The sequence below is a fragment of the Hemiscyllium ocellatum genome, chromosome 28 (genome assembly GCF_020745735.1).
Source record: "Hemiscyllium ocellatum isolate sHemOce1 chromosome 28, sHemOce1.pat.X.cur, whole genome shotgun sequence".
NCBI lineage: Eukaryota > Metazoa > Chordata > Chondrichthyes > Orectolobiformes > Hemiscylliidae > Hemiscyllium > Hemiscyllium ocellatum.
The window spans coordinates 44734332-44747285 of NC_083428.1; the positions used below are offsets into that span (position 1 = coordinate 44734332).

A 12954-nucleotide genomic window follows, 5' to 3' on the forward strand; every position below is an offset into this window, starting at 1 on the left:
CTGGTGCTGTGAGGCAGCAGTGCTAACCACTGTGCCACCGTGCTGCCCAACGGCAAGACCCCTCCCATGGGTCGAGATCTTCAGGGAGTGTTAATTGGAAACAACTGCTATCAGGCGAGTTCACATTTGACATGTGGGAGTTGTTTGAAGGCCTAATGACCAGAGTTCAGGACCAGCATGTATCAGTCAGGAGGAAGCTTAGGGATGTCAAGGTATGGGAGGGAGATTGTGAATTCAGTCAAAAAGGAAGAGGAAGCATGTGTAAGGTATAGAAAGCTAAAATCCGACAGGGCCTCTGAGGGATATAAAGCAGGAAAGAACTCTAGCAAGAACGGGCCAAGAAATGTCCTCGGCAAGAAGGGTTAAAGAAAATCCCACGGCATTTTATACGTATGTTAAAAGCAAGGGCTAACTCTGAAGAGGGTAGGCCACTCAAGGATAAAGGAGGGAACATTTGCTTGGAGGCAGAGGATATGGGCACGATCCTAAATGAGTACTTTGTGTCGGTATTCATCCCGGAGCAGGACATGGAGGATAACGAGATAAGTGTGGAGCATGCCAGTATGCTAGGACATTTTGAAGTCAAGAATGAAGTGGTGCTGGATCTCTTGAAGAGCATTAAGGGGGTAGGTCTCCAGGGCTTGATGGGATCTACCCAGTTTATTGAGATAGGCAAGAGAGCAGATTGCTGGGGGCATTGACCAAGATATATGTTTCCTCTAGCCACTGGAAAGCTCCTTGAAGACTGGCAAGTAGCTAATGTTCCTCTTTTCAAGAAGGCAAATAGGGATAATCCAGGAAACCATAAGACTGGTCAGTCTCACCTCAGTGGTTGGGAACCTATTGGAAAGGATACTTAGGATTTGCATGCATTTGGAAAAACGTGGCCTAATTAGGAACAGTCAGCATGGCTTTGTGTAGGGCAGATCATGTCTTACTAACTTGATCTTTTTTGAGGAGTTGACGAGTGATCAATTAGGGTAGATCAGTGGATATTGCTTAAGGATTTTTGTAAGCTTTCAACAAGGTCTGTCATGGTAGGCTCACCCAGAAGTTTAAGATGCCTGGGATCTATGGTGCCTTGGCCTTTGGATTCAGAATGGGCTTGCCCATAGAAGGCAGAGGGTAGTGGTGGAAGCATGGTTTGGCTGGAGGTCCTTGACGGGTGGTTCGCAGGGATCTGTATTGGGCCCTCTGTTGTTTGTGATAGGATGAAAATGTAGATGGGTGAGTTTGTAAGTTTGCAGATGTATCAAAGATCAGAGAGTTGTGGATAGTGTAGAAGGTTGTCAAAAGATACTGTGATATATATGTCATTTGCAGAAATGGGCTGAGAAATGGCAGATGGAGTTCAATCTGGGCAGGTGTGAGGTAGTGCACTTTGGGAGATCAACTGTTAGGGGAAAGTATACAGTTATTGGCAGGGCCCTTAACAGCATTGATGTCTTTAAGTCCAACGCTCCCTGAAAGTAGCCACACAAGTAGATAGGGTGGTAAAGAAGGTGTATGGCATGCTTGCCTTTTATTGGTCAGGCCACTGAGTACAAGGGTCATGTTGTGGCTTTATAAAACTTTGGTTAGGCAATACATAGAGTATTGTTGTCAATTCTGAACTCTACATTACAGGAAGTATATGGATACTTTGGAGAGGGTGTAGATAATGTTAACCTGTATTAGAGGGTATGAGGTATAAGGAGAGGTGGACAAACTAGGGTTGTTTTTTCTGAAGCAGAGGAGACTGAAGGGAGACCGGAGTCTGAAGATCTGAAATTTATGAAATTGAGAGGCGTAGATCAGGTTGACAGTTAACCTTTTCCCCAGAGTTGAAATGCCTCTGACTAGAGGGCATGCTTTTAAGGAAAGAGGGGGAAAGTTTTACACGGTGTTTTACACAGAATGCGGGTGCATGGAATGCATTGCCAGGGCTAGTGGTGGAGGCAGATACAATAGGGACATCTAAGCGGTTTTAAGATAGACACATGAATAAGTAAGGAATGGAGGGATATAGAGTAGTTTAATTTGGTGTCATGTTTAGTAGGCTGTTTCTGTGCTTCACTGTTTTGTGTTGTCATTGTAGCTAACATCCTGGTGAATCTCCCCCTTTGGTTCATCGCATCCTTCCAATAGTGTGGTGACCTGAACTGGACACAGTATTTCATTTGTGGCCTAATGGATGTTTTATAAAGTTGTCACAAAATCTCGTTGCTCTGATATTCTACACCACAGTTAATGAAGGCCATTTGCCGTCTTCACCACCTAATTTACCTGTGCTGACACTTTCAGGGATCTATGGACATGTACACTATGGTTTGTGTTCTTCAGTACTCCCCAGGCCCCTACCATTTATTGTGCCTTCCCAACCTTATTAGACCTTATAAAATACATCACTTCATATTTATAACAAACCCTGATTTTCATATTGGACAAGTCAGGTCGCAGCAAGAAACGTGGCTTGATAGATCATAAGTTTTATTTTTACAATTTGGCTTCTGTGGTAGTTATTCATGGAACATATCCACACAAACAGAAGTTTATTACATTTTGGAAAAAAATCAAGGATGATGTCCAGTGAGTGTGAATCAGTGCTCTGATTGCTGTCTGTGTCTGAGCAGATTTTGGATGAAGCTGTCGAGAGAGAGGCAGTGATTGCTTTTACAGGGAATGTGGGAATTAACTTAAATTTTACCCTTGTTTGTAAAATGTTTTTGTTTAGTTGTTATAAAGTAGCGACTGGTGACCAAAGGTTGGAGAAGTGTTTAAATATTGTTTTTTGTGGGTGTGTTATCTAACTGGAAACACATTAGTCCAGACAGAGTATGATTTCCAAGCAACTGAACAGCATTAAACTAATTAAAGTAAAGGTAGTATAGTTGATGTATTTTATATGGATTTCAGGTAAAGTTTGTGACATGGTCCCACAAAAGAGTTTGATGAAGATGGGATCCAGGGTAACTTGGCAAGTTGGATCCAAAATTGCTTGAACCAGAGGGTGATGGATGAAGGCTATTTGTGTGACTGAAGGCCAGTGTCTATCTGGATCAGTGCTGGGTCCTTTTATTGATCGTGATGCGTGTAAATATGTAAATGCCAATGTTGGGCGGGGATGGGTGCGCATGATAACGAAGTTTGTGGATGATACAAAGACTGATTGCGTAATTGATCGTGAGGAAAAATGTCTTAGATTAGAGAAGGATGTTAGTCACATTGGTCAGATGTACAGATGAATGGCAGATAGAATTTAACCCTGATAAGTGTGAGGTAAATGCATTTTGGAAAAAGAAACAAGGCAAGGACAAGGCTCTGAATGGTGGGACATTAGGAAGCTTTAGGGAGCAAAGGGATCTTGGGATGTTTGTTTACAGATCAATAAAGGCAGCAGGGCAGGTTAGTGGGGTAGTTAAGAAGGTAGCCTTTATCAAGCAAGGCATTGATTATAAGAACAAGAGAGGTAAGGAAGGTAGCTCCTTAGAAAGTCCCAAGGAAATTAATTGTGGATCTGAATAAAGATTAATGTAAATAAATCATTGGCTTTTAAGAAATAAATGGAATTACAGAGTGACAGATCCCCAGGACCTGACGGTTTCTGTTCAAGGGTACTGGAGAGGAGTATATTGTAGATGCCCTAACTGTAATCTTTCAGATATCCCTTGTTAGAGAGGTCATCCCTCTGGACTGGAAAATTGTACATGTCTCTCCATTTTTTTAAAGAAGGGTGAAGGGAGAAAGCCAAGTAAATACAGACCTGTTAGTCTATCATCTGTGGTGGGAAAAGTTTTGGAGTCCACAATCAAGGATGGGATAACTAAACACGTTTAAAAGGTTTGTTAATCAGGGAGAGCCAGCATGGGTTCATGACCAGTAGATCATACCTGACAAACCTCTTTTTGAAATTCTTGAAGAGGAGGAATGTTTATGGATATTGTTTATGTGGACTTTCCAGGATGCATTTGATAAATTCCTGCATGAGAGACTTAATGGATATGTACACAAATTGGTAGGATGGGACCACTGGTGTTCCACAAGGGATCTGTGTTAGGTGCTCGATTATTTGTTATTTGTTAATGACTTTGACAATGACATAGAAAGTCATATATCCAAATTTGCTGATGCTACAAAGTTAGGCAACACTTATAGACAATGTAGATGGTAATAAACTTACAAGTAGATAGTGATAGACTAAGTGAATGGGTAAACTGTGGCAGATGAAGTTTAATGTATGCAAGTGTGAAGTTATCCATTTTGAACCAAAAAAAAAGATCGGGGTATCTTTTAGATGGTATGAATTTAACTACAATGATTATCCCAAAAAGACTTGAGGGTTGGTGCATAAGTCTTTTTAAAATGTCACAGAGGTACAGAAAATAATTCAGAAAGCTAATGAAATATTGGCTGTTATATCTAGAGGATAGAGTACAAGGATTGCTGTAGTTATGCAAAGACCCCACTGGGAGCACTAACTAGCAGATGTGGGCAGCATGCTTAGGAAATAGACCTGGCCTTGGAGGAAGTATAAAGTAGGTTTAGAGAATGATGTGTTAAGCTATAAGGAGAGATGACACAAATTAGACCTATTTTCTCTAGAATTTAGAAGATTATGGAATGATCTGATTGAAATCTTAAAAGATATTAACAGGAAAGGACGGGCTAGATAAAGATAAGCTGTTTCCATGATTGGGAATTCTAGAACTTGGGGCATAGTCTGAGACTTGGGGCCAGACCATTCAAGAAAGATATTAAGAAGCACTTCAACACAGAAGGTATTTTAGATGTTTGAAACTCTTCCACAAATGACAGTGGATGCAGGATCAGTTGTTAATTTTAAATCCCAGATCGATAAATCTGTTAAGTGAAGGTATTAAGGGATATGGGCCAAGGGTATTTATATGGAGTCAGACCACAGATCACCCATGATCTCATTGAATGGTGGAGCAGGCTCGAGGGGCTGAATGGCCTACTCCTGTTCCTATGACTTTGGTTAACCACAACTGGATGGTCCTGGCCACTGCACTATAGAAAGGATGTGATTGCACTGGAGAGAGTACTAAGGAGATACTCCAGGAAGTTGTCCCAGCTGGAGCATCTTAGCTATGAAGAGACCCTTGTTATGAAGTTGACGGCGTACCTTTTAAGAGAGAGTGAAAGTTGAAAAGCTGGCAAACCCCTGTCATGTGACTGGCTGCAAGCACAAAGTGTACTGGATAATTTCAAGATGCAACATTTGAGCTGTAACTCAGATACTGAGTTGTTTTCACAACAATTCGAATTTAGCCAGTCAGCTTAAATTTTGCCCCAAGATACTAAAACCCAATCGAATTTGAATTTTACTGTTTTGACAACATTGAACCAATGAGACAATCCGATGTTTTGGGATTTAAAAAGCCGGCATTTTGGGATAGTTATCCAGAGAAAGAGCACCATCTTACATTCGAATGCCTGCCTGCAACCTTTCCTTTTGAAAGGTACCTTTTTCATATGAAACATTTTTGCAGCAGAAGGCCGCAAACAGGGAAGCCAACAAACAGAGGAAGTTCGACACTTGAAGACCACAGCTAGTTTTGAAAAGTGATTTGCTGCAAATTTAATAGGGGCTTTATCGGATCAGTATGTTGTTATAGAGTGGGAGGTAGATGACAACTTTTTGAGAATGGAGGCTTACAGTTGTGAATAGTTTTTGTTTAATGTTCTCTTTTGGAGTTAAAGAATAAAATTATTGTTGTTTTCTTTTAATAGTGGGATTTGGGTAGTTCTCGGTCACCCTTACTTAAACAGATTACAAGGCGAGGTGAGATTTTTTTTTATGTGGAGAAAGTGAGGACTGCAGATGCTGGAGATCAGAGCTGAAAATGTGTTGCTGGAAAAGTGCAGCAGGTCAGGCAGCATCCAAGGAGCAGGAGATTCGACGTCAATTCTCCTGCTCCTTGGATTCTGCCTGACCTGCTGTGCTTTTCCAGCAACACATTTTCAGAGCTTTTCTCTGTGTTTGGTTTAATTAGCAGAAGGGTTTATTCCGTGTCATAACATGCTGGATAAGTTTGGTTTGTTTTATTTGAAGCAGAGAAGGTTGAGGTCAACCTGATGTAGTTGTACAAGATTGAGGGGCACGGACAGTGTGGATAGAAAACAGCTGTTCCCTTTAGCTTGAATAGTCAATAATAAGGGGGCATAATTTTAAGGTGAAATTAGGATTAAAGGGGTCTTGAGGAAAGATTGTTTCATCCAGAGGGTGGTATGGTCTGGAATGTACTGAGAAAACAGTTGAGACGAGTAATCTTATCCTTAATAAAGTACTTGGATGAATGCTTGTAATGCCATAATATTCAAGGCCGTGGCCTCATGCTGGATAGTAGGATTAGTATAGGCGTAGTGTATTTTTGGCAGTACAATGGGCCAAAGTGCCTCTTCTGCACTTAACGATTCATTAATGAATCATTAATGCTGATTATTTGTTGTAGAATTGTTTATAACACGGGAGGAGAACATTCAGCCCATTATATCACCACTCCATTCACAGCTAATCCCCTTAATTACCTACGTACCTCTGCATCTTTATTTTCCCAAGTGCCATCTTTATTTCCTTTTGAAATTTTTCAGTTAGATGGCTAAAGTATGATGCAGAAAAATGCGAACAGCGTGGTTAAGTCTCGAGGCTGGTTGTGCTGCATATGGAGGCCCACATCACTGCCTTTTAAGCTACACAACCAATGATTTCACTCTGAGGGAGAGAAACCCCCATCATCCCCTGATGTCTCTGCCAATCCCATGAGTGAATTTACAGGAGTGGGAAAGTTGCTGTTGGATTAACAGCTGCCAAGCCTTTGCTTACTGGTTACTAGGTCATTAGAATTAAAGTTGGCCCAATTCACAATTTAAGCAGTGTACACGCTTTAAACAAATACTTCCTGCAAATGCAAAGCACGTTTATCAACTGTTAAGCAACTTTTAAAGATTAGCTGTGCAAGATCAGAACATAGTAAAAAGACAAACTCATTTCAAGAGGATATAGTCAAATTGTAAGAAAACAAAAGGTCACAACATGGGGGGCATGATTATTAGTGCATTCTTCCCAATTAAGTTGTGACAGATGCTCCTTAAAATCTATTGGTATATTTTTGACCAAGCTTTAGGTCATTGGTATTATGTGGCCTTAATGTGTCTGAGTCAAACTTTTGTTTCATAATACTTCTGATGAGCACCTTGAGATGTTTTGCTATGTTATAGGTGCTTTGCAAGTACAGGCTACCCTAACACAGGAAATGCGAGAAATTCACAGCAAGCGTGGCAACATTTTGAGTACCGTTGTTTGTGAGAAAGCATTATCATTTAGTTAAGACATGGTATTTGCAAAAACTTATTTATGTTTTGAAGTTGAAATAATAATATGAAATAATCTATCCCAAGACAAAGCCCAGTCACGACTGCCAACCATAACTGCTCTAAATCCTTGGTGTATGTAACTTTGTGCTCCCCCCTTAACATTTCACTATCTAAACAGGGTGCTCATGCAGCACAGTGTGAAGAAATATGCAGTACAATGAACACAAGTTAAAAATACTTTGTGATCTGGATGTAATTCAGAAATACTCTGTCTTCCTTTTCAGATGTGGATGAGTGCAGAAACCCTGACTTGTGTGACCAGATTTGTCTAAACCTGCCTGGATCATATGTCTGTGAGTGCTCCCAGGGATATCAGAAGGACACACACACTGGCACTTGCCAAGCTGCGGGTAGGTTGTTATTTGTGCTACCTCTTTGATTTTCTGGTCACTCCTTTATTTAGAAAGGGACTGACTGGATGCTGTGTGGAATACTGAAGTTTTCCTCAAAAAGGTAATGGTTTGCTGATGAGTTCTTTGATCTTAATTAAAAAGAGACAGAGCAGGAGTCTCTGTCATATCCCTGACCTTTTAGTCTTTGTTAATCATTCCATTTTTGTTGGATTGATGTAAATCTTTTTATGATGTAGGTAGCTATAACTTATACAACCCCACTTATTATATTGTTTCCTTCTGAAACAAAGTGCTACTTTCCAAGGAGTGCTAAGGCCAGGATTTAAAACAAACATCTGCTCTTGTTTAAGTGGAGACACAAACATAAATTTAATACTTTTTATTTTGCCTCTCCCAAGAGGCAAGTTAATCGCTGGTGGGTGTTGGGAATGTTAAAGTATTGTGACAGTGGGGCACATTCAGGGGCTGGTCTTTGCCTGTTCAGGATGCTGTTTCTGGTTTTGAGTACTTTGGGAAAAGGAGATGAAATTGATTCTGAAGGTGCCAGGTGTTGGTTTCAAAAGGAGGCTGGTCTTTTTACATGTCACCAATGTTGTCGGTATTGCATCAAATTCTGCTTTCTTTTTTCACTCATTGGGTATGGGCGTCTGTGTTGACCAACATTTATTGCCTGTTCCCAGTTGCCTTTGAGAAGGTGATGGTGAACTGTCTCTTGAACAATTGCAGTTCATGTCTGTAGTAGACCCACATGCCATTAGAGTATTCCAAGATTTTGACCCAGTGACAATGAAGGAGAGGTGATGTGTTTTAAATTGGAGGGGAGTTTTCAGATGGTAGCTTGGAGGGGCATTTGCAAGCGGTAGTATTCCCATGTATCTGCTGCACTGTCCTTCTAAATCAAGGTGGTCATGTGTTTCGAAGATGCTGTCTGAGGATCTTTGGTGAATTTCTGCAGTGCTCCTTGGAGATACTGCTACTGAGTGTTGCTGGTGGAGAGAGTGGATGCTTGTGGATGTATTGCCAACGAAGTGGGCTCATTTATCTTGGATGCTGTGAAGCTTCCTGTGTATTGTTGGAGTTGCATTCATTCAGGAAAGTGAGGAATATTCCATCACACTCTTGACTTACGTCTTGTAGATGGTGGACAGGCTTTGGGAGTCAAGAGGTGTTACTTGCTGCAGTATTCCTATCCTCTGACCTGCTCTTTATAGCCATTACATTTATATGGCGAGTATCATTGTGTTTCTGGTTAACCCCAGGATGTTGATAGTGGGGGATTCATTTATGGTGACGCCATTTAAAATCAAAGAGCAGTGCTTAGATTGTCTCCTTTTGGAGATGGTCATTGCCAGGCATTTGTGTGGTGTATTACTTGTCACTTGTGCCAGGTATGACTCCAAAATGGTGGAAGGTTTTTCCCCCCCGACTCCCATTGATTCCAGTTTTGCTAAGGCTCCTTGATGCCATACTTGGTTGAATGGTCTTGACATCAAGAGCTGTCACTATCACTTCTGGTTGGATCAATGAATAGTTATCCAGTTGAAAATCTTGATTCACATTTTTCTTTATTATAGTAAACATACTATCGCTGTAGATAATGCAACAAAGATTAGTTCAGTACTGTACAAAGAGTGGCATGTCTACCCAGTCAGCCATCTGGGCAGTTGCTTTTGACATTGCCCTATTTCCAACATTAGAGCTCCAGCTTTGTTTGGTGAGTGATTTTGATTTGGATTGCTAGCTCTGTTTCTGTACCCCTTGAGTTTCAGTTAACAGCACAGCTTTGTGAGCAGGTATTGAGTGGATGCAACTGTGCAGGGTAAAAATATGCTAAGCACAAAACAGACAGTTGGAGAACTGGAGAGAATGAGCGATTATTGTACTCTATTTTCTGTTGTTTTCCTGCTTGCTAGGAGAGGAACCATTCATGATTGTCACTAACCGTGGAGATATCAAGAGCATAAATATGAACAGAACGGAATATTTGGAGATAGCTGATAGATTGCAGAGCGCAACAGCTCTCAGCATGGATATCACCTCATCAACCATCTTTTGGTCTGGTGACAAACATCATGGAATTTTCAGGTAAACTGACTGATCACAGAGAGAATGGCAACTAAAGTCATTGCGATTGTGCCATCCTGAGTCATCTAGCAGGAGAGGTGCGAATGGAACACTTACTAAACACAAGCCGCACAAAAGAAAGAAACAAAGGTTACTGAATTTTGAGAGCAGTGGTGGGAGAAACAAAATGAAATGCTCTGACAGCTGTTTGGAGAATTTCCTCTCCCCAGATTTGATTTCCAAGCAGAAAGCTATATGTGGGAGGAAACTATTTCTGCATGTTCAGTGATTGACTACAAAACTGGCTATTTGCAGAATGCTGTGGTTTACCTATCCTGCACTGAAGAGAGTACAAAATGATAAGCTTGTGCAGATTTTGAGTGACACACTCAGTCGTCATGTATCCTGAACAGCTACCTATATATCTGGCAGTTAGCACTGACTGCTTGCTGTTACAAATTCCATTACAAATGGCTGCCTTGAACTGCATTGAGCATGTCAGCTATTTTGGGCAGTTTAAGCAGCTGTTCACCTCTCACATTCTTTACCATCTCACTTATTCACTATTTATGTCACAAATTCAAGACTCTTTTACATTCAAGTTTAGAATTTCAGTTTCAGGTTTAAAATAAATAATAAAACTTATCTGCTCTGTCTCAACAAATTCCTTGTGTTACAATGTCCAGGATTTTGGGTGACCGATATGCATTGACATATGACTAAGTTATAATTGTATATATTGTTTTTTGAAATATTAATAAATTGTGCAATTAGTAATTTTGAAAAGTCCATAGTTTTTCAAGGTAAATGTTAACTGTTTCATTCCTGATCAAGTAGTTAGTCCAGACTCCTGCCAAACTACTTGTCAATAACAGTGCTTCTGCCTGATTTTAAAGCCTTTCTTGTCGACAATCTGTTTGACCTTCCCAGTCTTTTTTTCCAATTTTCGCCCCAATGTATAGGTTTTAATTCTGTGCAGTTTCCTCAGAATGTGCCCTTTCCTTTCCAATGACAAATATAACAAATGCCTGCAGGGCTAGTATTAATGTAGCCCTTTAATCTGCTACTGAGTGATTACAAGACTGAATTTGAATTTGCTTCTTTTGGTACCAAGTCAGCTCACTTCTTTAAAATTAATTCACGGGATGTGAACGTTGCTGACTGGTAAGCATTTATTGCCTAGGAGTCAACCAGTTTGTGGGTCTGGAGTCACATTTAGGCCAGATCAGGTAAAAAGAGCATTTCCTCCCCTCAAGAACATGAGTGAATCTGATGGGTTTTTCTGACAATTAACAATGGTTTCATGATCATCATTAGACTCTCAATTCTAGATTTCTTTGTTTGTTGAATTCAAATTGCACCTTCTACCATTGTGGGGTTTGAACACGAGTCCCCACGATGTTAGCTGAATCTCTGGATTAATAATCAAGCAATAATACTACTGAGTCGTCATCTCTCCACTACTGTCCGCATCAGCCAAAGATTGGAAAACTAGGATCCGCGTTCTCCATATTGGAGACATGGAACCAAGATGGACAAATGGAATTGAGATACAAATTTAGGTACACTGAATGATGGATAAGTTTGAAGGGGCTGAATAGCCTCCTCCTCCTATGCCCGTCATCCTGTTGTGAATAATACTGAACAATTGCATCAATGTTCTTTTGGAAAGATTCTTGTAAATTAGCTAAGGTTGTGAAAATATATTGTGACTTTTTGTATTAGGTGATTCATACTTTAACACCTCTGTAACCTGCAATTCACCCACAGGACATCCGTAGACCCAAACAGAAAGGAGATCAGACAGATTTTGGGTGATGTACAAAGTCCTGGTGGAATTGCTGTGGACTGGATCTACAGCCACATCTACTGGACTGATTCTAGAGCCAGAACTTTATCTCTTGCTACTCTGGATGGATTGAAAAGGAAGACCCTGTTCAGTACGAACCTAAGAGAGCCTACAGCTATAGCAGTTGACCCAGAATCGGGGTATGTCTAATGCTTTTGCTTCAGCATTTCCTCTAAAATGGTCTATTTTTGACTTGGTTGGAGTGATCCCACTAAATGTTTTCTCAAAGCAGGAATAATGCAGTATGTTATTGTAAGCCAATGTTCAACTCCAAGCCCCACCAACTATTGAGTCAGAATTCTATTCTGTTCAATTGGAATTGTGGATAAATGCATACTTGCTGGATCCTGCAATAAATGAGTATTTATTGATCAAGGATACATGTCAGTAAATTGGACTTCAGGATATTACCCAATAAGGTGAAGCTGATTAGGCTTTTCTTATGAAGAGTCATTACTGAGTCCCAGTTCAAGATCCATCTTGCATGAATTCCATGATGTGGAGGTACCAGTGTTGGACTGGGGTGGACAAAGCTAAAAATCATGCAAGACTAGGTTATAGTCTAACAGGTTTATTTGAAAGTACTAGCTTTTGGAGTGTTGCTCCACAGCTACCTGATGAAGGAACAGTGTTCTGAAAGCTAGTACTTCCAATTAAACCTGTTGAACTGTAACCTGGTGTTGTGATTTTTAACTCCATCTTGCATGTGGATGGTTCTTGTAGGTTTCTGCTCTCATCTCCGATGAGATGTCACCTTGTATAGTTGGTTCTGCCTTTCAAAAATGTTCAGAGCCCTCTGTATCTAGAGTCTTACAGCACAGAAATGGACCCTTCAGTCCAACTTGTTCATGCGACCAGACATCCCAAACTGATCTAGTTGCATTTGCAAGCACTTGGCCCATATCCCTCTAAACCCTTCCTATTCACACGCCCATCCAGATGGCTTTTGATTATTGTAATTGTGCCCACCTCCTTCAGTTCCTCTGGCAGCTCGTTTCATACATGCACCACCTTCTACATGAAACATTTACCCCTCAGTTCTCTCGACCCCTACCACGCCCCTTCTTTTTGATCAGTAAATCTGTATGTTTGTGGTTGTTGATTCTTGCAATTCCTCCTTTGTCACATAAATCCTTTAATGTGCAACATTCTCTTTTTCAATTGCTTACTGATCGCAGGAGTGTCTGCTCCGTTGCTACCTTTTCAGTTTTTTGCTTAGGAACATTTGCTGCAATTCCATATTTAATAGGTTCTTGTTACAAGGTTGCTCAGCAAATTAGCATATTAAGCTGGAATCACACACATCCTCCACAG

At 40.6% G+C, this 12954-nt stretch overlaps 1 protein-coding gene across 1 annotated transcript in view; it reads left to right on the plus strand.

Annotated features, from left to right (window-relative positions):
* Positions 1–12954, plus strand: part of LOC132829062 (very low-density lipoprotein receptor-like) — a 60289-nt gene that overhangs the window by 19240 nt on the left and 28095 nt on the right. The window contains exons 4-6 of the mRNA XM_060846353.1: positions 7599–7724; positions 9641–9812; positions 11562–11780. Coding sequence (XP_060702336.1) covers positions 7599–7724; positions 9641–9812; positions 11562–11780 — 517 coding nt within the window. The remainder of the gene's footprint in view (positions 1–7598; positions 7725–9640; positions 9813–11561; positions 11781–12954) is intronic.